This window comes from Lineus longissimus, chromosome 7 (genome assembly GCF_910592395.1).
Source record: "Lineus longissimus chromosome 7, tnLinLong1.2, whole genome shotgun sequence".
Classification (NCBI taxonomy): Eukaryota; Metazoa; Nemertea; class Pilidiophora; order Heteronemertea; family Lineidae; genus Lineus; species Lineus longissimus.
The window spans coordinates 2090401-2116149 of NC_088314.1; the positions used below are offsets into that span (position 1 = coordinate 2090401).

At 42.6% G+C, this 25749-nt stretch overlaps 3 protein-coding genes across 13 annotated transcripts in view; 1 reads left to right on the plus strand and 2 right to left on the minus strand.

Annotated features, from left to right (window-relative positions):
• Positions 1 to 469: 469 nt before the first annotated feature.
• On the minus strand, positions 470 to 6396 carry LOC135491041 (RNA-splicing ligase RtcB homolog). Of its 3 annotated transcripts, none has more exons than XM_064776677.1 (11): positions 6356 to 6396; positions 5818 to 5931; positions 5405 to 5551; positions 4905 to 5161; positions 4443 to 4599; positions 4115 to 4274; positions 2712 to 2887; positions 2323 to 2511; positions 2008 to 2118; positions 1567 to 1729; positions 470 to 1232 (listed from the first exon to the last, which is right to left on the minus strand). In XM_064776677.1, the coding sequence occupies exons 2-11, from the start codon at positions 5908 to 5910 to the stop codon at positions 1168 to 1170; spliced, it is 1518 nt and encodes a 505-aa protein (XP_064632747.1). In that variant the 5' UTR covers positions 5911 to 5931; positions 6356 to 6396; the 3' UTR covers positions 470 to 1167. The 3 variants fall into 3 exon arrangements, with proteins under 3 accessions (XP_064632747.1, XP_064632749.1, XP_064632748.1); XM_064776679.1 differs by lacking the exon at positions 6356 to 6396 and adding an exon at positions 6181 to 6338; XM_064776678.1 differs by lacking the exon at positions 6356 to 6396 and adding an exon at positions 6102 to 6166.
• A 151-nt stretch (positions 6397 to 6547) lies between these two features.
• LOC135491210 (DALR anticodon-binding domain-containing protein 3-like) lies at positions 6548 to 10221 on the plus strand. Its single transcript, XM_064776933.1, has 8 exons — positions 6548 to 6736; positions 6978 to 7288; positions 7839 to 8146; positions 8444 to 8625; positions 8754 to 9099; positions 9304 to 9476; positions 9600 to 9668; positions 9954 to 10221. Exons 1-8 carry the CDS (start codon positions 6548 to 6550, stop codon positions 10071 to 10073), a joined length of 1698 nt encoding a protein of 565 aa, XP_064633003.1. The 3' UTR covers positions 10074 to 10221.
• Positions 10222 to 15065: 4844 nt separating this feature from the next.
• The window catches only part of LOC135490739 (filamin-A-like), an 86704-nt gene continuing 76020 nt past the window's right edge, over positions 15066 to 25749 (minus strand). For all 9 annotated transcript variants that reach the window (XM_064776167.1, XM_064776165.1, XM_064776166.1 and 6 more), the window contains 12 exons: positions 24762 to 24935; positions 23907 to 24065; positions 23388 to 23591; positions 23041 to 23193; positions 22715 to 22840; positions 21426 to 21692; positions 20871 to 21139; positions 20594 to 20711; positions 20187 to 20357; positions 19751 to 19969; positions 18197 to 18400; positions 15066 to 17869 (listed from right to left, as the gene is read on the minus strand). In XM_064776167.1, coding sequence (XP_064632237.1) covers positions 17682 to 17869; positions 18197 to 18400; positions 19751 to 19969; positions 20187 to 20357; positions 20594 to 20711; positions 20871 to 21139; positions 21426 to 21692; positions 22715 to 22840; positions 23041 to 23193; positions 23388 to 23591; positions 23907 to 24065; positions 24762 to 24935 — 2252 coding nt within the window. In that variant the 3' untranslated portion in view covers positions 15066 to 17681. The remainder of the gene's footprint in view (positions 17870 to 18196; positions 18401 to 19750; positions 19970 to 20186; positions 20358 to 20593; positions 20712 to 20870; positions 21140 to 21425; positions 21693 to 22714; positions 22841 to 23040; positions 23194 to 23387; positions 23592 to 23906; positions 24066 to 24761; positions 24936 to 25749) is intronic.

Consider the following 25749-nt stretch of genomic DNA (forward strand, 5'->3'; position numbering starts at 1 on the left):
GCCAGGTCCGATTCGGTCAGGTTGTGCCAGTCTCATCTCTTTCATCGTGTCGGCGACATGATCGATCATTCATGACGGATTCGATCTGGCTGTGTCTTTTCTCGAGCCGTGTTGGGAACACGCTGGATCAAGCACACTCGATTTTGTCTGGTTGTACTATGTGTCTCATCTCTCTCACCATGTTGGGAGGATGGTTGGGCAGCCAAGGCTGATTCGGTCTGGTTGTGACTGTCACATCTCTCTCACCATGTGGATAAGCTAAGATGATGGAGCTGCGAGGCCAATCATTCGGTTTGGTTGTGATTGTATCATCTCCAGAGCTCTCATTGTGGTGAATAGACAGTGCAGCTTCCAGGCCCGATTAATTGGTGTGGTTGCGACCGCCTCACCTCTCTCGCCATGTTGGCAAGAAGATGGAGCTGTCAGGACAGGTGATTCGGTCTGATTGTGATGGTTTCATCTCTCTCAGTGTTGGCAAGACAGTGAAGTTAATACTTGGCCAGATTTTCGGTCTGGTTGTGACTTTTTGTGATTGTGACTGTTTCAACTGATAACTGCTGGTTCAGAGACAAGGTCACAACTAATACCAGATACCAAGGAAATTATCACCAGCTAACACAGCCATTTCAGAGACTTGTGCAACACTGTTCGTCAAGTGTATTGTGATGTCTGGAGAAGACACCAGAGACCACCTCAATGGAAGGACAAGACAGCAACTTTCATATTGAATACATGTTTATATTCAGCACACTGGCACAAATACCCGATAATTTACAATAAAATACCCAGATTATAGCACATGATATATAAGTTTACCTGAATCAAGCTTTCTCAGAACAAAAAAAAACAGATCAGCACATGATAGCTTCAAATGGTAGGTTCAACTGAATGAGATTCCGATGCCTTCAGATAGAGCTCAATCGAAATCAGCTACCAACCCACCTGACAGGAGGTTTTGAGGGGTGAGCAATGCCACACTGTCAAATACAATACAAGCTACAGTAACCTTGAGGTCATGCTCCACTGAGGGTAACACGGTAAAGTCAGAAAAGTATCCGTCATTCTAAATCTGTTCCATGACTAATCAAGTACAGAATATTGAGCACATATTGAGTACAATAGTTTCATCATATGAACACTAGGGGGGCATGAGAAGTCCTCCTGCACTTATCCTTTAATCACAGCAATGGGTCGCAGTTTGATTGCCTTCTTACTGAGGCCAGCCGCATGACCTGGAAAGGGAAATAGAGGGTAGAATTATTAACATTTCATATCGCAATGTACTACATGTTCAGTATCCTGGGCAATAGCTTGGGACGAGGATGCTCCCCAAAGGTCACACTGAAACATGTTTTTTCATGCAGATTTTGACTTATTTTCATCAAGGAAAAGGATTGTTGGACACTGAGGTCTTCTGAGAGTTTATCACCTCTCTGACTGATTGTGACATCTGTTGCAAGCAGGGGACACAGAAGCCCCCCCCCCCCCCAATCCCAAAAAACATAGGTGTCAAGGACACCTAGAGTCCCAAGAGTGTCCTAAATAGAGGGGTTCTATTGAACTTACACGTATTGACGACATCTGTAACATTCTTATAAGATTCTGGGGCCTCTTCCATGACTAGTTTAGGAGAAGCCACGCGTATTGAGATTCCCTGGTCTTCTAGTTTCGTCAGGACGCTCTGATAATCCAGGTTCCTCCTTGACTTGGCGCGTGATAAGGCACGCCCCTGAAAGAAATGCATCGTCGTAATTCACAATCTCACCAATGCATCTGAGGGAACAGAAACTGACCTCACATTCCTGCTGCTAAAGGTTTTAAACTTCTTACCTCCATGTTTGTAGCAATGTCATTTAACAAAGGATGAACTAAGAGTTACATGATAAGGACACTAATCAACAGCATTACTTGTTTGTACATGTACAATCAACAATTTGTCCTTTTTTTATCAACGCTGTCCTATAATTCAATCAATCACAACCTCAAAGGACTGGTAGGAAAACTTACTGCTCCGTGACATGTCGAGCCAAACGTCTCCTCCATCCCAGTCTCAGTTCCAGTCAGGACATAACTACACGTTCCCATGGTCCCACCAATCAGTACAGGTTGTCCAGTCAACTGGAACAGAAGGAAATCGATTCATGAATTCATTACAAAAGTTACAAGTCATCCTACAACTTCTGGTCAAGGGGAGTCTGGTTTTGTTACCCACAGGGGATGGTCACGGGGAGTCTGGTTTTGTTACCCACAGGGGACGTTGGCAGCAATTAGCTGCCTCTCATAATTGCTGAGAAAGAAGAGATTCTCTAAAAGATGACCTGCCTGATAATCAACTGGTATAAGTGGATGATGTGGAGGGAAGGCCCGCGTCGAGCCTTTCCGATGAACCAACAGCGTCTTCTGTTTGCCATCCATGAAGTGCTCTTCGACTTTGGCAATATTATGGGATACATCATAGATAACATGCATATCGAGGTCATCAGGGGTAGTCTGGAACATCTTGGCAAAGGACTGCAATTAAAGATGAAACTGATTAGCTATTCAATTAGCAAGTTAATTAGCACACCAATGAGCAGCTTAGGAAAGTTGAATATTCTGAGATGAGTGCTTACTCAAGGACACATAGGCTAAACAACGGTGATCCATCTGGGTGTGTAACCCATAACCTCCTGATCCTGATCATGAGCCCTACTGATCTCCCCAAAACCTACCTGTCTTGATAGGAAGGTCATACTACTTCTGTTCACCCAGGCATAGTTAGCTGCTGCTGCCATGCCCTTTAGGTAGTCCTGTCCTTCGGGGGAATGGATCCTAGCACATGCTAACTGACGGTCATTCACATCGATGTGGTCTCGCTTCATAGCTTTCTCCATGGCAACTAAGGCATCTGAAAAGTGTAAAATGACACCATTAAAGAAACTGTCAAACACGCCAAAAATTGAGCCAAAGACCAAGGAGGATACCGCGGTGACGTCACGGCTTTTCCAAGATGGCGCTGCATATTGTAAACAAACTCGATCCACGGCCAAGGGAAAATCAAGTCATCAAAAAAGTTAGATTTTTCGCATCAAATCAGAGTTATTAGTACTTTTCAGCTACGAAATAAGTCTTCAGACAATAAGCTATCATTTGAATAATGAAAAGTGCTGTTTTGATGGGGAAAAATAGGGTTTTTTAAACCAAATAGCCGGGCACCGATCTTCCAAAATTAGCGATGGTTTCAAAACAGTCTCCCAGATATGGGGCAATACTTCATTATCATAATGGGATTTGGAGGCATGTTTACAGATTTTACAAGTTCGAGACCTGTAGGACCTAAAACTCGCATAGATCCCCATAGATCCCCTCTATTTGTCAAGTTAGCGCCCCTGTAAGATCATGCATTTTCGGACACTAGAACGAAATCTTCCTGCGGATATCGCGGTTTCGGTGATGATTTAAGGAGAAATTGACTGTTCTTAGAGTTGTATGGGACAGAAATGAGTTCATACTTCATGAATACATGAATATATTATGATATGGGCGGGCTTCTAAGTCAAAACAATAACAAACTCAACTGCATCTCTACTGTATATTGCGTAGTGCATTGCCTAGTGTATTTCGTAGTGTATTTTAGCGGAGACATTATTTCCGCACTTTGGCCACGCCAAACGTCTTTTTTATTCGTGGAAGTTAATCTGCTCTGTAAATTTTATTTTACACAGGAAGAATCCATACTAGGTATTGCAATATTTCATGTCTATTGGTGTTTTTGTGTACAGGAGCGCACCAGACAGTGAGACGTGGAGATGTGTTCAGTGCTGGTGCTGTCAGTAGACTGAATCTGATTGGCCATAGCGATCACTAATATGGGTCGGGATCACGTGATGTGACGTCACCGCGGTATCCTCCTTGGCCAAAGACAGAGGCTTTCAGGCATAACCGGCACCACAAAGAAACTGCAGTGATGGACACAAAGCCAAAGGCCAAACACTTTCGTCACAGAAGAAGAAGAATCTTCAGAAGCCATTGAGAGCAATTTCAGAATGGAACGGAAACATCCCTTCACAAACTTGAACTAAAGATAAGTTGGAAGTATTTTCGAATATGCAAAAGAAATCTTGTGTCTGCATACCTGTAGCCACCTGGTGACCGAATCCTCTACTTCCACTGTGGATCATGACGCAGACTTGACCACAGTATTCAATCCCCATCTTAGACGCAGCAAAATCATCGTAGATTTCATCCACCACTTGGATCTCGGCATAATGGTTACCAGCACCTAGAGTTCCCAACTGAAATGTTACAAGAACAAGTAATACAATATGATCACATTCTCACAAACTAAAAGGGCTTCTTGACAAATGGGTCTACAGGACCATCAGGACACATTCCCACATGCCTGTCAATAGGCCATTATGATAGTTTACAAACACAGATTTTGGGAAGTAATATAGGCTTACCTGAGGCAGACCTCTCTTCTTTGCCCTTGCGCTGACTTTAGAAGGATCAGCTTGTAGCATGCGGCCATATTCCTCACAATGTTCCTTGTCCTCAGCCCAGGCATACCCTTCACGGAGAGACCAGTCCATACCCATCTCTAATGCCTCCTCTAAATCTCTAAAATATGGAATGTGAGTCAGTTCAGGCTGTGCTAGATCAAAGATATTTTGGCAGCCTCTTCAGATATATTTGACTCATTAGTCAGGGAGAAGTAGCTGTGGTCTGTGTGGCTGGATCTCCAGACTAGCGGTCAATAGGTCCCCGTTTCAAACCTCACAATCAGCAAAAGACTCTAAGCAGGTCTCTTTACCTGACATACCTCACTCCACCTAGGTGTACGGATACCAGACAGATACGTGGGTTGTAGCATTGGTTGAGCAGCTTGATCAAGAAAACACAAAGAAAAGATGACCAGGACTTACTTTGCAGTCATTGGGATGACGCCCTTTGATCCGACTCCTACCGGAATATGGTCAAACATACTCTGGGCCAACTGTTCTTTGACAGGAAGAACATCTTTCTCTGAGAGGTTCGTCCGCAGCAGACGTACGCCACAGTTGATGTCGAATCCCACGCCACCCGGGGATACCACTGCTTTTGGATCGTTGTAATCGAAAGCCGCCATGTTGCCAATGGCAAAGCCATAACCAGAGTGAACATCTGGTAAACCCACGGACCGCTGAAATAGATACAACACATATGTAACATAACAGACAGAGGGAATCGGGCCTCACATCAGAGTATGTTTATCAGCCACTTTGTAACAACACTGATATTAAAAGCTTTGCTTAGACTGTGCTCTCTTTATTTGCACAGAAAAGTTGAGATGTATTATGAACTAGGTAACTGAAGTTAAAGCCCAGTTCATGCCTTAAGGATACACCAACTGTACATGTTATCACATGATTCATTCTATACATACCCCAACAATGCCAGGTAGTGCAGCCACATTTGCGATCTGTTTGATCCCAGGAAGGAATCCACCAAAGCCTTTGGCGTTACAAGAATGGCGCAGCTCATCAAACATCAAGCGCTCCAACATATCATTAACATAAAATACACCCTCAACCTGCAAGGAAGATTAAATGTAATGAAACATTTGTCATTAGCATTTACTACATGTGGGTCATTAAGTATAAACAATGATGGGTTAATGGAATATCAAAAGACAAATTCGTATTGAATTCATTGGTCTACGAGTTTGCTTGATTGATGATACCACAGGCAGAATGCCTCTACTGGGCTTTTAAAGAGATTTAAATCAAACCGCTAAGCAATTATTATTACAGTACATGACTGATGTCACTGTGTCTCTGAATCTCTGCAACAACTTACATTCATATTTGGAACAAAATCTTTCTTGATCCTCCAACTGTTTGGGGTGAGTTTCTCGAGGAACTTCAGTTCCTCCTGGTATGTTCTTGGCATCTTGAATGTTTATTGGATCACCTATGTAATAATAAAATAATCCACATATAAAGGGAAACTTGATGACACATCAATGGCAACACTTTGAAACCATGACTTTCATATGTGACGTTTGGCACTCAAATCCACAAATCGTCTCATGTATAATACTCATGAGCGGAGGGTGCCGATGGCTGTTATGGTATGGTTACCAGCGATGGTCTAACTGTTCTCTTATTGGCCTCCTGATCGCATAACATTACAAAATCATATAAAATTACTCATCCAGACACTTTTTGGGCCACCCTGTAGTGGCTATACAGGCTGTGACTGTGTAGTGCGGAAAGAAGACTGCTGAGTCGGCTGAAGTGTGATGTTGCTCAATTCTATTTTACATTCGCTGACATTTAGGACATGACAGAGAAGAACTTGTGACAATGCACCAACTTAAAAATGACAAACTCACAAATTGATATCTCTTCTTCGGCTTCGTCCGTTTGAGCCGTTCCTATAGTTTATTCATTCTCGAGTGACTGTCAATTGGCTACCAGTAGACAACAAGGACTACACGGCGCGTACAAATTGCTTGAGACTACTACGTTTGGAGACGCTGCAGTAGTTATGCCAAGATTGCCGTGATGTGGCAGTACTGAGCATGATGGAGGACTGTGATGAAAAAATATTTATTTTGGGGGATATATCGAGCAAAATTGAGCGATTTGTCACGAAATTTATTGAAATTTCTGGCGATCAACTAGAATGGCGACTGCTAAAGAGAACACAGCAGTTCTCTGTTGGTGATTTTTCCTTGTTGATATGCAAATATAACCGCGAGAAGCACGAACAGGTTGGTTCCACAAATAATACGGAGAGCCATTTGTGGCATAAGCAAAGCATTGACGCTGCATTTTGGTACCGAGTTGTGGCAAACACTAAAATTGTCGGAATCGGCATCTTCCTTCCACAAAGCAAATGAATGTGGCAACTGACCTTATGTTGCTCTGTCTCACTCTCAGCACAATGTTTTGCTATCTTAACTTCAAATTCTACTCTCAACTTACTCTGCCCAAATCATTTGTTTTCTTCAGGTCATTCAAACTCTTGCGATAAACCTCCTTGAAGAGTCGAGAAGGTGGAGAGTTGCAATCAAAGATTGCAATGCTGCCGTGACTGAGGGGAAGGTCAACATCAGATTGGACCATACAGCCATGATTAGAGAAGGGGCTAAGGAAGTGTTATCTTCCGATGTGGGATATGGAAAATGTGCCTTGGAGGAGTTTCGATATGTTATGCTGAACTGCCATGAGGTGTTTGACCATGAAGCAGATGCTGTCTCATTAGACCTAATCAGATCTCTCCTGTTAGCACAGCATACCAAGAGACTCTTGGAGGCAAATGGGTGAGTTGAGGTCCAATCCTGACATCTTTGTTCTTACCAGACTGTCATCAGTAATGCAATCTTGTCATAATTTCAACCTGAATTTAACATTGTGCTTAATGTATGGTTTACCCTCTGCAAGATTTAATTTGATTTCTGCACAAAAGGCAGAAGCCTATTTGAAATAAGGGCTAAACTTTAGAATCCCCGATCGGAAATGACGTAGTTTGATCACATTCAACTATAAATCCATTGAACAGTGGTGCTTGGTTAGTCAACCGATGACCTTTTTTTGGGGTGTGATCGGGGATTCTAAACTCGTTCCGAAATAAGTCTGTCATTTTTGTTCGGGACTGGCAAATCAAGTGTTCAGGGTCTGGGTACCAGGGTGGCGTTGTTAGCGAGGGCCATTACAGAAAGTAATTAAAGAGAAAGCCGTTATGAACTGGAAAGTCTTGTTGGTCATGGTGAGGGGTTGCATTAGTGAGATACGCGTCACACCAGGACTCACTATATCCATACATCCAGGTGATATTGACATTAGTTTAATCAAGTTAATAATTTCTTTTAGGTTCAACACAATAGTCAACTGTAGATCCGATACGAAGCAGCAAACAACAGCTACACTGGGACACTATCAACTCGATTCACTTCTGAAGGATACTACCTTGAGGGAAATCACAACTGATGCTCTTTTTGAACAACTCAAATCCTCAAGACACAGACTTTCAGAGAAAGATTCCAGATTAGCTGGGAGACAGAATAGAAATAAGGATACCGTGATGCAGACGTTATATTTTGACCTTCATGCATTCCTGGAGGAGGACCGCAGCAATACAGGTCTTCTTGGTTATTGTCCTAGTCTTCATATTGCAGAAGGTTTGTGTACACAGTTTTTAATCTTTTATCTTCCCTTGCCAACACCTTATTTTATATCAAGGGCTCAATGACAATATGCCATTATACTCTTACCAAACACTTTAAAGGTTTAAACTAGCTTGAAAGTCAAAGACCAAGTGCCACAGAATGGAATTCAAAGATTGTGCAAAGGACATGTTGACATTGCTGTATTTGCTCATGAGATGGTTATGTGGTTTCGTCATTCTCATACTGACACTTTCCAGCTGAGTTGCTCTTACAAACTTCAGTTCATCATTCTGCTCATCTCGATTCCAGCAAGCTGTGATTGTTCAAGAATGAGAGAACTGTCCATGTTAGATTGTCATAGAAGTGACCTTGCCGGTCAAGGCTCCATAGAGGAGTGCATCCATATCGTGTGTGCAGATAATGAGTTCAGTCAGCAACAGCTCGACCTACTGTGGAGATTAGCGCCAGATTATCCAAACTCATTGAAACAGGTTAGTGGGACTCTTACCGTAATTTGCAGTTGGGTTTATGGTGAGCCGTTAACACTTCTAAATACTGTCAATAGGGTACATTGTACTTTAAAGTACTTGAAGTGAAATTGCAAATTTTAACTTTTCAGACCCATTTAGTCCATGGCGTGGTAACGGCACGTGGCGGCCAAGGCCTGTTTCTTCCAACTGCTGAGGAATTCTTCAGAACGAAGCGTGTGTTCACCCAGGAGGCAACTGTCCACAAATATGGTGATGCTGCAATGGGGGAATCGTGGTCCGAGTTGATTGACGCTCTGACAGTTGCCAGCATCAAGTTTGAGATGTTGTCGAAGACATGCAGAGGTGATGTGAAGCTGAATGTGAAAGCCGGAGAATCTGTGATAGTTTCAAGTGAAAAGATGGGATCTTTTGTCCTCTACAACTTTGCCAGATTGTGCACTCTGTTTGAGCACTTCCAAGAAAAAGTGGACCATGGTTAGTAGAAGACAAATACCTCTTCTTGCCTTCCTTGTTTGCGATGACGATTTCTGTTTGGATAACCTTGTGTGTAGGCCAGTAAAACAGAACAAGGGAAGAGGTTTTGGTTTTGCATCTGGACTCGTTTTCATTTGCTGTGTATGTGTTCATTTGCATATGGTAAAGATTAGACATAATTGAGATTGTCTTCCTTTTTTCCAGGTGTGTACAGCCCCCTCCCCAGCGTAGAACACATTGACTTCTCTTTCTTAAGAGAAGAAGAGGAGTGGATGCTGTTTTATAATTACGTGCTGGCGTACCCAAGTCTTGTCAGGAGTACTGTCTCGGATCATTTGGCGTCGAATGGTCATGCTGCCAAAATACACACTCACAAGGTAAGGTTTCGTTTTTGGTCACGATCAACAAAGAGTGAGTGGACTCTTAGACAAATCCATATTTCTTTCATTCTGTAGTACAGATAGAGTGCTGATAGTTGATTCTACATGTTCTGCTTTCAGGTGTGCTCATTCCTGTCCTATTTGAGTAAAGATTTCAGTTCCTACTACAATAGGGTCCATGTTCTTGGGGTAAGTTTATTAAGGAAAGGAACTCATTCCCTTTGTGAATTCCAAGCAGGTATAGTCAAAACCAAAACTGCTGCTGAAACCGTCCATCGAGCATTCATGTACAATGGTCATTTCAAATAATCAGAAGGTTTATGTTGTTGAAAAAAGATGTGCCAAGCTTTGTATGGTAAAATGACTCACTGGAGACAGTGTTGTTCATTTCAATAGCACAAACCATTGGAATAATTATCTGTACGTGTAGAACAAAGTAAGGCAAGATCTGATCATATTCATTTCACATTTAAGGAATCAAGACGTCACCTCCTACCACAGATGTTCGCAAGACTTTATCTACTGAAGACGATTCAGCTGGTTATGTCCAACGCTCTTGCTTTGCTAGACATTGAACCATTGAGACAGATGTAAAGATGAAATTCTGGAGGAAATCTGGTTCTGTAGTGAGGAATAACAGAAAAAAATACAATTTTTTACAGAAATATGAACACTCTTATCTAACAAATTACCATGTATTGATTGCTGTACTGTATGGTGATATCTTCTGTCAAAATGTGAATGCAATATAAAGTTATGATTAAAACTTCGAACTTGTTTCAATGTGTTCTTGAAGACAGTAGAATCCTGGTCCAAGAATGGTGAAATCCACCCAATGTCTTGTACCAGGCACAATGTCAGATACTACTAGAAGTGCCAGAAAATAAAACTGGTCTTGCTTACTCAGAAATAACAATAATCAGTTAATGAGACTGGCAAAATCCCAACATCTACCTGACATCACTTCAAATACTACTTGGGTGGTACCTGGTACAATATCTATCTGGCTATCAAACTAACGGCTCCACTGTCTTCCCCATGCAGTGAGAGAGATGAGACACTCCCAGTCAGTCTGAATCGACCCTGGCTGCTCTACCATTCTGCCTTATGGTGAGGGAAATAATCTAGACAGCTACAATGAATGGGAGGGTCAGTCTGTGCGACTGTCTTGCCAATACGGTGAGAGATCAGACAACCACAACAAGACCAAATCGGACATGGCTGTCCAACAAACTAGTCAGCAAGGCGACAGAGATGCAGGCACAGCCAGGCCGAATTTCTCCTGGATGCCTGCCCCATCGCCTATTCGACAGAATGTGAGAGAAGAGACAGGCGCAACCAGGCCGAATTGGGCATTTCTGCTCCACAAGCTTGCAAACATTAGGAGAAAGATAAGAGAACCACAACAGGATCAAATCGGACATGGCTCTCCCACCAACCAGCCAACAGGGCGATAGAAATGAGACAGGCACAACCAGGCGGAATTGGGCATGACTGTTCCACAAGCTCGCAAACACGGGAAGAAAGATACGACAGCCACAATCACACCAATCAGACATGGCTGACCCACTAATAGCCAAGAGGGCAAGAGAGAGATGGCCCCAACTAAAGCAAGTTGCTCCTGGCTGCCCGGATCGCCTAGTCGACAAGGTGAGAGAGAAGAGACAGTCACAACCAAACTGAATAAGGCCCGACTGATCCACCATCTTGTTAACAAATTGGGACATTGTCCCACCAACGACCCAACGAGGCAAGAAAGATGAGCCCGGCACAACCAGGCCGAATTGGTCCTGGTTGACCACATCGCCTTGCCAACAGGGTGATAGAGAAGGAACAATCAAATCACAACCAAATTGAATTTGGCCATTCTGCTCCACCATCTTTTCAACACCGTGAGAGAATTAAATCATTCGCAACCGGACCGAAATACTCTTGTTGGCTCCATCGAGTCGCCAAAACAGACAGAGATGACACAGTCACAACCAGGCAGAGTAAGACCTGTCAGTTCCACCTTGTAGATCCCTACATAATAAGAGAGATGAGACAACTGGAGTCACAACTGGAGTCACAACTAGACCGAATCGGTCCTGACTGTTCTCGACATGGTATGAGAAATGAAGCAGTCCCAATCAGAACGAATTGGGCCAGGCCGCTGCTCCATCTTGCCAAGACTGGGAGAGAGATGAGACAGCCACGACCAAATCAAATTATTTATGGTAGTTCCCCGTCTTGCCAACAGGGTGACAGTGATGAGACAGCTTCCTTTTCATCATGCTATTGATAACCTCAACCATGACACTTTCTTCTCATAGACATCGATAAGACAGTCCCAACCTAACCAATTTTGCCCTTGCCTGTGACTTCCTCATCTCTCTCATCATGTTGTCAACACGGTGGAGCAGCCAGGACTGATTCGGCCTGGCTGTGACTTCCTCATCTCTCTCACCATATGTTGACAATTTGGCAGAGCAGCCAAGACTGATTTGGCCTGGCTGTGACTGTCTCATCTCTCTCACCATAATTATTTTCAACACGGTGGAGCAGCCAGAACTGATTCGGCCTGGCTGTGACTGTCTCATCTCTCTCGCCATTTTAACAAATAGACAGTGCGTCGAAGATTAATGTGGCCTGGCTGTGACTGTCTCATCACTCGCATCATGTTGTCAGTACGGTGGAGCAGCCAGGATTGATTCGGCCTGGCTGTGACTTCCTCACCTCTCTCATCATGTTGTCAGCACGGTGGAGCAGCCAGGATTGATTCGGCCTGGCTGTGACTTCCTCATCTCTCTCATCATGTTGTCAACACGGTGGAGCAGCCAGGACTGATTCGGCCTGCCTGGCTGTGACTTCCTCATCTCTCTCACCATGTTGACAACTTGGCAGAGCAGCCAAGACCATTTCTGCCTGGCTTTGACTGTCTCATCTCTCTCATCATGTTGTCAGCACGATGGAGGAGCCTGGACTGTCAAACAGTTGTGTGAGCTCACTAGAGCTTGCACTTACATAATAGTGTAAAACCAAAATTTATATAATATATATATATGTATATAAAACCGTCATCGGATGCGCATCCGATATGCCACGAGATCCTTTACCGTCAATTCCCTTACCGTCTTCGGATGCGTATCCGATATGCCACGAGATCCTTCACCGTTACCGTCTTCGGATCCGATATGCCACGAGATCCTTCACCGTCAATTCCCTTACCGTCTTTGGATGCGCATCCGATATGCCACGAGATCCTTTACCGTGAATTTCTTTACCGTCATCGGATGCGCATCCGATATGCCACGAGATCCTTTACCGTCAATTCCCTTACCGTCTTCGGATGCGCATCCGATATGCCACGAGATCCTTCACCGTCAATTCCCTTACCGTCTTCGGATCCGATATGCCACGAGATCCTTCACCGTCAATTCCCTTACCGTCTTTGGATGCGCATCCGATATGCCACGAGATCCTTTACCGTGAATTTCTTTACCGTCATCGGATGCGCATCCGATATGCCACGAGATCCTTTACCGTCAATTCCCTTACCGTCTTCGGATGCGCATCCGATATGCCACGAGATCCTTCACCGTCAATTCCCTTACCGTCTTCGGATGCGCATCCGATATGCCACGAGATTTTTTGTAACTTCACCGTCAATTCCTATACCGTCATGGATGCCACCAGCTTTGTTCGCGTTGTAAAGGTTTCGGGGATACGACCAATTCATGCGAGCACGTCGGCGGAACCCCAAACCGCCCTCTCGATCTATCCGTAAGGACAAGCCACTCTCGTGACCGTCACAGTTACGGACTCCGGACCTCCAGACTTTAGAGACCGAGCTTTTCTTTACCTTACAATTACTGTATACTCGGCGCCTCACTTATATGTGTTGTTTTTTTCACATACATTGTTCTCGTGGTTTACGGAAAAGTAGGCCTAAAATGTTATAGTGTCTAAAAACAATATTCAGTTAATGGAATTACACTTTTTTCCATTACTGCTTGCTTGATATTGCCCTAACAACTTTTTCATGAATCAATTTTGAGCATTATGTTTACAACGTAGTTATTATAGCACGAAATATGAGTCTAAAATGCCAAATACTTGCAACTATTATGTTAATCACTGAAATCTTAGTGTACTAATTGCTCGCTATAAGCTAGGTTATTGCGCCCCTAAACCAACGTACTGACAACGCTATCTCCCCGGAACTCAAACTTTAACATGAGTTAATTGTAATCTTACTCTCTATATACCAAAGTGATTTACCTAGGAATACAGTTGCACTTCACTGAAAACTAATGATGTGTTGATGAGTTCAATGAATCCTTCGATTCCTTTGGTTTTCTTGGTGAACTGACGTCCGACAATCAATGACCCGTTGACCCGTTGACGTGTACCTGCAATACGTCATTGCCGTAGTGTGTAAACAGATCTATTTTTGGACGAAACTCAGCCCCTCACAAACTTTGGTCCATTTCGCCAATGATGACACTGCTTCTAGACTGTACCACAGCACTTTAAGCTGTAGCAGCGCTAAGCAAGAGTCAAGACAAATGTCCGCTGCCAGCCGCTGCTGGACCAACCCCCTCGCCCGCCCCCATCATGATGTCAGATTCAAAGGCCTGGCTGAGCCCTAGCCAAATTCAATATGATTCTTTTCTACTGTGATGTTAAGGCCCTTGTGTCATGCAGCGTATTCGGTAGCACCGGTACACAACTTATGTTAAACCGTGACGTCTGCTGCAATTCAAATTGCATATGACGCCAACGGAATTGTGACGACTTGTTTCGCAGCTCCACTGTGTTGCGGACGTTGTGTGATCAGATGAGACAACCACAACCAGACCAATCCAGGCATGGCTGTGCCACAGTCCTGCCAAGACGTTAAGAGAGATCAGACAGGCACAACCATGCTATGAGCAAGGACTGGCTGCTACACCGCCTTGCCAAAACAATGAAAGAGATGAGAAATCACTACCACAGCAAATCTGGCCTAACCTCTTTCAACATGTTGGTAAGACAGTGGGGCAGTCAGGTCGTTGACTATGCCACGTCTGTTTTCCACCACTGCTCTATGAGACAGTTGACGAAGGACAGCGTCCCATCCATGAAGGACGACCTTAACACCTTCAGCGACGAACCACGTGGATCGACGTGGCCCAAATCCCCCCTCTTTGAGCTGGTTATCGGAGTCTCGTGGACTTCATGATAGAACTACGCCATCGCCATCTTCAGGGCAAGGTAGGAACTGAAAAGACCAACCTGTTCCGACACAGGGAACTTTTAGGGGGTCGGGGGTGTTGGAAAAGGGGGTCATTTGGGTCATTTTTGGTAATTTTTCAACCAAAAATAGTAAAGGAGTTTAGCTAACAAAACTCTATTGATTCAAGAACACCTTGTCTTGGAGAAGTTACTGCAAAAGACCTTATGCAGCCATGTCTTATACTTTTTTTCCTTGGGGTCTGAAAAGAGGGTGTTTGGGGGGTGAAACACCATCGCTGAAGGTGTTAAGCTGATGAATACAGTCCTTCAGGAGGAAACTGTTCACTTGGTATGAACATATTCAGTGGAAAAACACTAATAACACTGAAGTACAATAGCAAAATGTTAGTTTTATTTAAAAGCCAACAAAAAGAATGAATTCTATAATATCACTTATAGAATGCGGTTATTAGATATATGTGGGTAGCATATATCACAATCATTTCCTCAAGAGATGTCGGTGCGTGGTATCCAACCTAAACTACTTTCTGCTACTACGTTTGGTCAAGCAGGTTTAATACACGATCCTATTAACTTAATCGGTTGTAAGCTATTTAACAAATTCCTCATTCACTTTATCTACAACGCACCGTCCTATACTCCAATAGCGCCCTCTTTGAGGTGAGGACTAAACGTCCTCTGCCTCCCCCGAAAGTTTACACATGAGAGAGCTGAAATTCTAACTATCTTAGCTAGATTTAAACTAGGACTGTCACACATTCTACAACTACAGGTGTTTCTGCTAACTATTGCAATTCTTACTTTCAAGCACCTTGTCAATTTATACATGTCTCTTGTATTTATTTAATCCTCTGGTATTATAATACTACGAGTCGGTTTCAAGTTAATTTGAAATAATGTTTGAATAAATTGGTTACATGTAAAATAGGACCTTGCCCAGGCCAGCTTGCCACCCCCATGACGATGGCGCGTGATTAAACATGAAACTGTTGCAAGAAACTAACATAACTTATGATTAATTAATCATTAAATATATTACTTCATAGCCTAAGTGCTTAAAATAAGTAGCACAAACATACATAGGTGGTAGCCAACCAGAATTCATTTCCTAATTCGACACTTATGTCCGTATAAATGTAAAAAAGTAAAAATAAAATTTCAACAAGATTGACATACATTGTCTGAGAGGTTACAGTGATCTCCACAAGCCATTTTTAGCGGGGACGCAAACTGCGAGAAAATGTTCCATCCTCCAAAATCTCAAATTCTTAACACTTTGTCCAAGTCGAGAACAGAGAGAAGTACAACTGTGGTCTTCACATTGTTCTGTATCTAATGTACTCGGACCGTTATAAGACGCTGAACAGTTAGATATGTTCAAAACAGTTGATTATCAACTGTAAACACATACTGCTAGCTCTCAAGACAATCAACTGTGAGTTATAAACACACCACACAAAAGTTGGAAACATTTTTTGGCAGAGCTTTAATTTGATTATGCCCTGCTTAAAATAACCATGCAGGAAGCCACTGATCAAGGGTCTTGTCTTGTCATCACTTCTAACCTACTCTAATACTTTTAAGTACTAATCTAACATAAAATTCATACAAGACATTTTTTTTTAATACATCGAGATCCTTTGGGCCTCACTGAGAACAATCCAATTTATGTTCTTAATTGGCAAAATGGAACACTTTCTGGTGTCGGCTTTGACAAAATGTAGACAAATAAAAAACAAATTCAACTATTTTTCTTTTGCATAGAGACTAGTAAAGGAAAAAACTTCATATTAAGTACACTAAATGAATGCATGCACTGCCACGAATCCCCGAATTAGGGTCTTACTGTGACCGCTGTCTGCCGCGTTAATCCATATCTCATTAAACAATACAATTTGAGGTATAAACCAAGTATTTTTAACATGGTGTATAAATTCTTAACTGCTTTGAGTCAACCCTTCAAGCACTAGGGCCCATTCCTGTCAATTATATCAAGGACTTAGCTCAATACATCTGTATTCAGATAACATAACTTTTCCAATGGAGCCACGACTTTTCTAGCCAAAAATCTAACTCGCAACTTTGCTTACAGTCCTTCAATGGCTCACCCAAAAGAATACAAAACGTCAGATAGCACAGACAAGATTAAAGATTAAATAATTATATTACCAGCATAAAGTCATATCCAATGTTTAAGAAGAATTTTTGAAAATCACATTTTAATAACTCTTGACTTACCATTCCGAGATAAACAAACAATTCAAATGTAACGAGTGTTTGTGTTAAAAAAAAAGACACCCACTAAGGGTTTAATAATTAGCCAATAACATGACTTAACAACACACCTCCAGATTTTTTTGACATTTTGCTATTTTTATGCCGCCATGCTATAAATCTATACGTCTGACCCAAAGTGGGTGAAATATAGTTCCATCATAAAAAATGTAATTTTTATTCTCGTTATCATGGAGCGTTCTACGACGACATTGGAATTTTTATCTCAACATGATAATACGTCCGAATCTTTGCATATATAAGTAATGAATGCAGCATAAGGAAAGCATAGCAGCGTAATAACTAGGTCAAACTTGAAGGACCGGTTGGGATACATGCCAAATCATCACAGCGAGAGCCAAAAATATCCCACCAGGACACTTTTTCACAACATTCTGGCTTAACTGTTCAGAGAATTCATCTGTAACTTTCTTTGGAATCCTCATCCTTCAAGTTTGCCTGTTGAATGGGGATGGCTACAGTCATGGAGGGTGGTACCCAGGCCCATCGCCAGATCTTTAACGGGTTCTTATTCAATTCTGTTTACTTTTGATCAAATAAAAAGCACGTTAACATGTTTCATTGCATGATGTGGTATTTTATTTTGAATAGCCACAAAAGTGGTATTCTTCATGAGTGTCCAACCAGACCATATAGAACCCTGACAGCAATGGACCTGTCCTTTGTTGGGAATGGCATATTCTCAGCTTATTAGACGGTGATGGCGTATGGACTCCCAGGGACGTGGTCGTCGCCCCACTTTACGATGAGGAGATAGTCGCCCCGCTCCTTCAGAAGGTAGTCGACCTTGTACTGTTGGCGACCTTGATGTTTGATGCAGATCTCTTCGCACAGCTTGCTGCCAGGGCCGAGGATACCAACCATGAGTACATTGGTGCCTGGAGATGGTAGAAAAGAATTTCAACTGAGATCTTTAGAGAGAGTGTTCCTGTACAGATGCAGTGGATCTGGTCAAACTGACAATCAGCAGACAAAACTTCATTGAGTCATATCTAAAACTATTTTTACTTACTAAATGAAAACTGATGTCAGGTGCAAAGGAACAAAACTCTCTAGAGTTTTCAAAACCTATTGACATGACCATTCATTGGAAAGCTCTCAGTATCCACCCTACGATGGTACCATTTGTGGTACCATTTGAAGAAAAATTTTTCATGAGTTTTTTTCTCAAATCGCCTGAATTTGTGAAGAGTGAATGCACTCACCTGCATCTTTGGTGTCAACTGTGAACTGTGCCTGCTGTTTGACGAACGCCTTCTTTAGACCAAGACCCTTACAGATGACCTTACTCGCATCAGCGTCGGGTGTCCTAAATAAGTGGGCGATCTTTGATTCTGAAGCAGACTTGGCTTCCGTGTTGACGACAAACTGGGCTTGTTCGACTACACCCTGGTTGGCCTTGCCGGTTCCTGAAAATAACAAATAATATTATAGATGAAGCATGGTACACATATGAGTCATAATTATCAGCAATTGATGCAGTATTCAAATTGTGATTATAGATGCAAGGGAAATTCTGATAATTATTTCCATTTCAGAAATATTTGGCAACTCCATCTTACCCACTGTAAATGATCTGCATAAACTTCAGAGTAATTTCCACAATCCATCATCACATTATCTGTATCTGTCCCATTAGTAAACAGAAACAGAAGATGAAGAAGACGGCACAAATAAACAGCTGATGAAAGAATCTTCAACCAACAGAAACACAAGATTCTTCCTCTCACAGAGTCCTTCGGAAACGCCTCCTGAACCAAATCAATGAAAATACTAAAAAAATCCTTCGAATTATCAATACCACCCAAACATGTTATCAGCCATGAGAATAAAATCAACCTTTCTTCCTCAAAATACCAACAAAAACCTTTACGGAAACCACATGATTCCTCCAAACATGCAGAATGCTGAGATTACGAAACATACCAAAGAAGATGATTGATCCACCAACTTTGACCCCTTTGTAAAATAAAATCAAATGTCAAACGCTTCAATATTAAGCAAATTAAAGAACTTAAGAACTTATCTATCAGCAGCTTTACATCCCAAAATGAAATTATCAGTTTCGAAAACATCTCGTTTTGGTCCGGCTTTTTTAAATGTTATACATCTCCTTTCAACTCAACCACTGAGCTGGCTCTCTTAACCTCCGTAGTCAGGTATAAAGCCTACAGATCAATGAGTAGGCCTAGTATAAGAACACATCAGAATGTACTGAAATATGAACGGTCCTCAAACCTCAAAAAGAGAAATACGCATGCAGAGAAAAGACCGATTCCAAAACCAGACCGGAGGATGCAAGATGGATAATCTTACGGAGTAGTTTCTTTGGATTGAACCAAGATTTGTTGCCTAGAATGGTGTGATAGATGGAAAAAGATGTTGGTTTGCCAAATTTGTGGAGGTGGCGGGTGGAGGGGACTAGAAGTAGAAACAAGGGTGCTATTGAAACGCAGGTTTATTTCAATCACCAAGATAGGACTTCGAAATCGATGAGCAGAACATAAGACTGGCTGAGATGGGATAGATCTCCTTTAGAAACTGCAGAATCGTAGTTTTAAAGTATGAGGAAAATGTTCCTTTCATTAAAAGAGGGAGTAGGGAGGACATAAGACTGGCTGAGATGGGATAGATCTCCTTTAGAAACTGCAGAATCGTAGTTTTAAAGTATGAGGAAAATGTTCCTTTCATTAAAAGAGGGAGTAGGGAGGATTAAGAATGAACTCGAACAAGCTTACAGGGCAAGATTGTGTACGTACCTGTGATGTGCGCCTTGAAAGGACTTCCAACAACATGGTAGTTGCCAGCATATTTGATTGTAATGAGATAGTCACCGGGGGCTGTGGGCACGTATGTGAAGCCATATCCATTGGCAAGTTCCTTGCAGTCGAGTTTCACCTTTGATGGGCCGTCGATGGTGACAGAGAGAGCACCGGAGCCGGCGTTACAGGTATCCACGATGAAGCGGCAAGGATGATCTAAAATGGAGGAATTATAGAAATGAAATGGCTAGAATGAAATAACCAACCAGTGCTAAGTTTTAACACCTTTCAAATATAAATTTTGAAGTTGGAAAGGTTTTTTTTGTTGATTTTAAAATGATCTCCTTTGTTTAAAATAGGTCAGTATCATTGTTCAATTTACAGCACCATTTGTTGCCTGGTACAGCGAGGCGGCAGAAAATTTGTTGCTTACCAGTTTTTCCATTAACGAGTCCCTCACCGGATGCATGGACCATTCCTGGATCAGCATCACACTTGCCAACAAGGAGTCTGAATGGACTGCCTTGGATTGGCGTATCATTGAATCTAACATGAACGTAATGTGCTCCATTTTCTTTGGGGATAAAACGGACGGCATGCTTATCTGAAAAAGAAAAATCGATTTTTGAAAAATAGAAAGGACAGGATGTTATATATGAAGTACAGGGCTGAATATCAAAGGAGCTAGTTTCATTGGCTGAAAAGACCTGGATCCTCATTTAAATACTGTTAACCCTGAAATGTTCATGAGTTGACGAATCAGTTTTGCAAATTTGCAACCATCATGGAAAAAATGTCAACCTTGTTAACATTTGACGGCAACGGTAGTTATCTACTCACCGTCGTCAAGTTCTTGAATAATTGCTTCTTCCTCGGCACCAGATGGCGACACCACGTAGGCCGTTAGTGTACCATGAGCACCATTGAAGTCGACCGTGAATGCGGCGGGGCGGCCAACCTAAACAGAAACAAAGACCAGTTAGGCGAAGTGGACACAAAAATAATGCAGAGGTGTCAGAAGATCATTTAATCCACGAAGTTTATTAAATATATACAGAGAACAATGCTCCTCCTCTCTCAATGCGACCTTGACCTTTTCACCTTTCCCTTTCCTTACCTGTAATCCCTTCTCCTGTAGAGCAATGATGTTAAGTTTCCTCGCGTCAGCATTCTCCGGCGAGAACGGCACCTTGAATGGAGAGTCTGGGATGTGTTCATCGTTGAATTTGACCGAGACGAGGTAGTCGCCTGGCTCAGTGACGTGATAAGAAACACCACAAGATCCATCCTTCCTATCTTCAAATTTGATTTCTGCTTTTGACGGGCCTTCGACGGCAATCGACAAACCTCCAGCACCGGCCTCACGTGTATAGATGTTGAAATCAGCTGCAAAACAACCAGAAATACAATTGTAAACAAGCAGTGACTTGAAGAATATGTGTCATTGACAGCCGACTGTAAAAAAAAGGTTCACACTGGGCCGAGATCTGGGAATTATCGCTCAGAAAGCCAGCGTACCAGATATAGATGGCTCAAGGGCCAATGCCTTCATCACAAAGCCTGGTTGTTCAAAACGAGTTCTGTATTAACCTAACTGGTGGTGACCAAACTTGCGTTGACCAACTGAGTTCAGAATTCTAAAGTTTCAGCGAAAATTGCAACAAAATCTCACCTGGTTGGGATACTTCTCCACTTTCTAGGCCAGGGCCTCCAGCGTGAACCTTATGCGCCCCTCCCTCTGTGATCGGGCCGACCGTGAACTGGAAAGGACTGCCAGGGATGTGCAGGTCCTTGTGCTTGACACTGACGGTGTGCACCCCCATCTCCTTCGGCACAAACTTGATGCTGTAGTGGCAATCGTCCAGATCCTTGATTTCGCAGAGTTCGGTCTGTCCTGATGGGCTGGTGACGGAGGCGTTCATATCAAACGGACTTGTCCCTGAAGAGATAAGGACGCAGAGAATGAGTCAGGTGAGATAGTCAAATTGTCTTGATTGCCCTGTGCCAACAGATGTTATCGATAAAGCAAATGCTTGGTTTACTCAAAAGCATACTGTAAAATAAAATGTGATTCTGATTGTTGGTTACACTGACGTACAAAATCAGTCAGAGTTTGGCATTGAGGACGACCATTGAAAGATATTCGAAAAAGTAAAAAGAATGAAAAAGTAAAATGACAAAAAAATTGCAACACAATTAGACCAAGTATGAATTGATGAGACTTTTAAAAAATTAACAGAAAAATATTTTTATCAATAATTTGCATAGATGATCAGTCATACTGGACTTGGCAGCCTGCCACCTTGGATGCGAACCCCAGAGGACACATTTGATGAGTGGAAGTAAGATAAGATACAATAATCTATTGGAATTGCCCTCACAGGAGAGATATAGTTAACTCACACCGACCCAAACTGAGCCTAGAGCAACACTCAGACAGAGAATATTGGCATGAACAGACCACTCAGACAAAATATTATCTGTTTGCCGACTTGATCCTGTCGGTGGACTGTGTGGATATCAACTTTTAAACTTTAGTGCGGCAAAAGAGCCAAGATGGCAGGCATTCAAGATTCTGTTTGTTTACCTTAAAACTTCAAAATTCAAAATTGCGGCTTCTCATTGTTATACCTATTTTGGTAAAGCTAAAGTGATAAAAAATGAAGGAAAAGTCGTTTCTCAAACCTTACTTACATATCTGAGCTCCAAAGTGTGCTTTATCACGATGAAATAATGTCATTTTCATTCAGATGTCATCATTAAAAGTTTTCAAAAGAATGTTAAAAACCTAATATGACCGGCAACCGCTGACGAGGATCAGTGATGGCTGCTATCTTGGATCAATATCAAACTGAGAGATGATCAGGGTAACAGTTTACCCACCAATGAGTTGTTTGCAGGGTGCTTTAGGCAGAGCTGCAAGCCTAAGATATTCAGGTACTGATGCTGCAGAATACCTACCGGGTATTTTCAAGCTGAGTTCGCACTGACTTCCAACGTGAGTAGCTTCTGTGGCACGCCTCTGACTGGTGATATGTTCGGTCAGACGGTGAGACTCGCCACCAATATGTACTGGGAATGGACTACCTGAAAAGCACAAATGACCAGGGGAAGATTAGAAACAAGGGATCGAAACGGCTTCAAGGTTCTGACTGCAAGTTACCAATACGTCACATGGTCTTGATGGCTAACGCAGGTAGAGAGAAGACAGGTTCAAACTGACAAACAAGAATTTTAAAGATTTCCACCTCCCAAGATCCATCTCTCAATAAGACGTGCACGCTTACCAGGTACATGTTCATCGGCGAATTTGACGTTGATGATGTAAGTTCCGGGTTCGGTTGGTTTGTACGAGACCTTGCATGTTCCATCCTCGTTGTCCTCACATTCGATATCAGCCTTGCTGGGACCTTCAATCGACAGACTCAGACCACCATAACCTGCAATGGGACACATAAAACTAAGGATCGCTATATCAATAGGTGCATATCGCATGAATTAGGAGCATATCCCCGACTCTGACAATCATACTCCAAACGCAATGAGTGTCCTGCCCCTGGCGAGAGAGTCACCCACGCCATCACACCTGGAATGGGCTGGAAGATTGTGCAAACACTAAACAACAAGAACTCACCGGCAGCCTTGGTATCAACCACGAAATCATTCTTCTCCCCGGCCATACCCTCATGGAGACCCTTGCCGTGAACCTTGACCTTGCTGGCATTGCCAAGCTCACTCTCGCCAACATGGATTTTGAATGGGCTGTTTGGTATGTGTTTGCCATCCCTGAACACGTTGACAAGGTGCTGACCAGTCTCCTTGGGAGTAAACGAGATTCCTGGAAAGATAAGAAGAGGAAACTTTGAAAACGTTTGTGGAGGATGTTATACCAACAGAAGAAGGTAGCAGTCGGCCATTTTCGTTTAAATGCGACTCCAGGCTCCATGCTCCTGACTGGGTTCTTCCTGACTACATCAGTGAGCCACAATGCACATCCACTCTCAGATCACCCACTGCTCTGCCTAGGGTCACAAGGAACCTCCGATCTTGGCCTTCCAATACAGAGTCAGACCCTGCTCGAGACTCAGGTAAAGAGAACATCAACATAAACTGCATCCACAGCAATGGAAATTAACACATTCCGACCTCTCACCTAAATGTCCATTGGCGAGTCTCTTGAGGATACACGGTTCCTCACGGCCAGATGGGCTCTTGATGGTTGACTTCAGGGTACTGATGTCAGTCTCTGTCACCTTCAGGGACACCTCACTGCTGCTTCCAACAGAGATCTGCGCCTTCTTTTGACGATTGCCTGAAACAAATTTGGAGATGTGACAAAAATCCTTGAGCAAGTCTCTTAACTTCTTCCCAATATCAGTTGAGATGAAACCAAAAACAGAACACTGTGCCAATAGAGGTCAGTTGGTTTGTCCTCAAATATTCATTTATTATCCCACACGTTTTATCCCCCCCCCCCATCCGGCCCACCAATAACTGATTTCTATGTGAGCATGATAAGATGCCACCATAATTACCATAGATCTCTCCAAGACGATGGATAGTAGACCCATTAGAATTCGAGTGGGAATAAGCTAACAAACGGCCAGGCATTACGCAATCTCACAGTTCAGAGTCTTATCAGAAAATACCATGCAATTCTCAAATACTTCATGAACTGATCAGATCCCTCTAAATCTATATGCATGTACCACACACATTTGTCAATATTTAGGTCCCACCCAAACACTTCTGAGTCAGGGTCATGGTGCCAATATCTTAGATACAAGAAATGTGTAGTCCCTAAATGAAGTGGGAAAATCTCTAGCTAGAATTTGGTGAGACCTTGTTATAGGTTAAGTACCATCGCTGAAGAAGCTTCTAAATGCTTTGAATGGTTCTCAAGTTCAAAAATAGTGTCACTTGAGATTCTGAAGGAACTTTCCTACGTCTTGAAATGATGTGCATTTCCATATTGGAGGGTTGATGTTCATGCCTTGGGATTACTCACCTGTGATTTTAGCTGTGAATGGAGAGCCAGAGATGTGCTGGTCGGCAAACTTGACGATGATTTTGTATTCGCCAGGGCATGTTGGGTAATAAGTGACGGAGCAGGTACCATCTTTGTTGTCTTTGCATCTGATCTCGCTCTTGGAGGGGCCTTCGACAGCAAGGGCTAGACCACCTGAAACGATAAGAAAGTTTTGAAACTTGCAGCTAAAGATACAACTCAAAAGCTCGAGAAAAAGGGCACTCTTTGTTGTTAGCAATTGCATGTAATCTTTAAAGATTTAGAACATAAGGCACAGACCAATCTGTTTGGCGTACACTTGAAGATTCTCACAACTGTGTCCAATATCGCCTCGTACAAAAGCAGCCCGACAAAAATATTTGTGATAAGATTACATGCAGTGATTTGGAGATTTGTTCATTTTTGATTACATGGGAAAGTAAGAAAATCATATGAAAGAAAGACTCCTTGTTACCTCTTATCATAAAGCAAAATTGACAAGATCGCAAAATACCGTCCCCAAGATCAAAAGATCAGAAACTGTTCGAACCAAATAAGATGAGAGAAAATTCGATAAATGGGGCAACAGGTTTGGGTCATGCCTGCACGGTGAACACCAACTGTTTGATGAGGAATGAAGGCTGAAGACGCAAATAAAACTTTCAAAATCCCTTGACCTAAAGGTGGCACCACTTACACTCATCATAGTAGATACGGTTGACTGCACGAATAGATACAGAAGGTGTTGCAGTACATGACAGTTTTAACCCTCTCCTTCCAAGACATGGTATTACATGAGAACTTGAGAAGGAGAGGTTTGCTCTGGGACAGTTTTATGAGGTCACAAGAGGTTACTTTACCCATAGTCCAAGTGTTCCTGTTAGCATGCAAGGCCACCTCCGACTGCCCATAACCATCCGATACCTGCCCTAACTTAGGTTTACCCTGCCCATCCCTGCCCTTCACCACGTGCCCATTTTCATGCTTT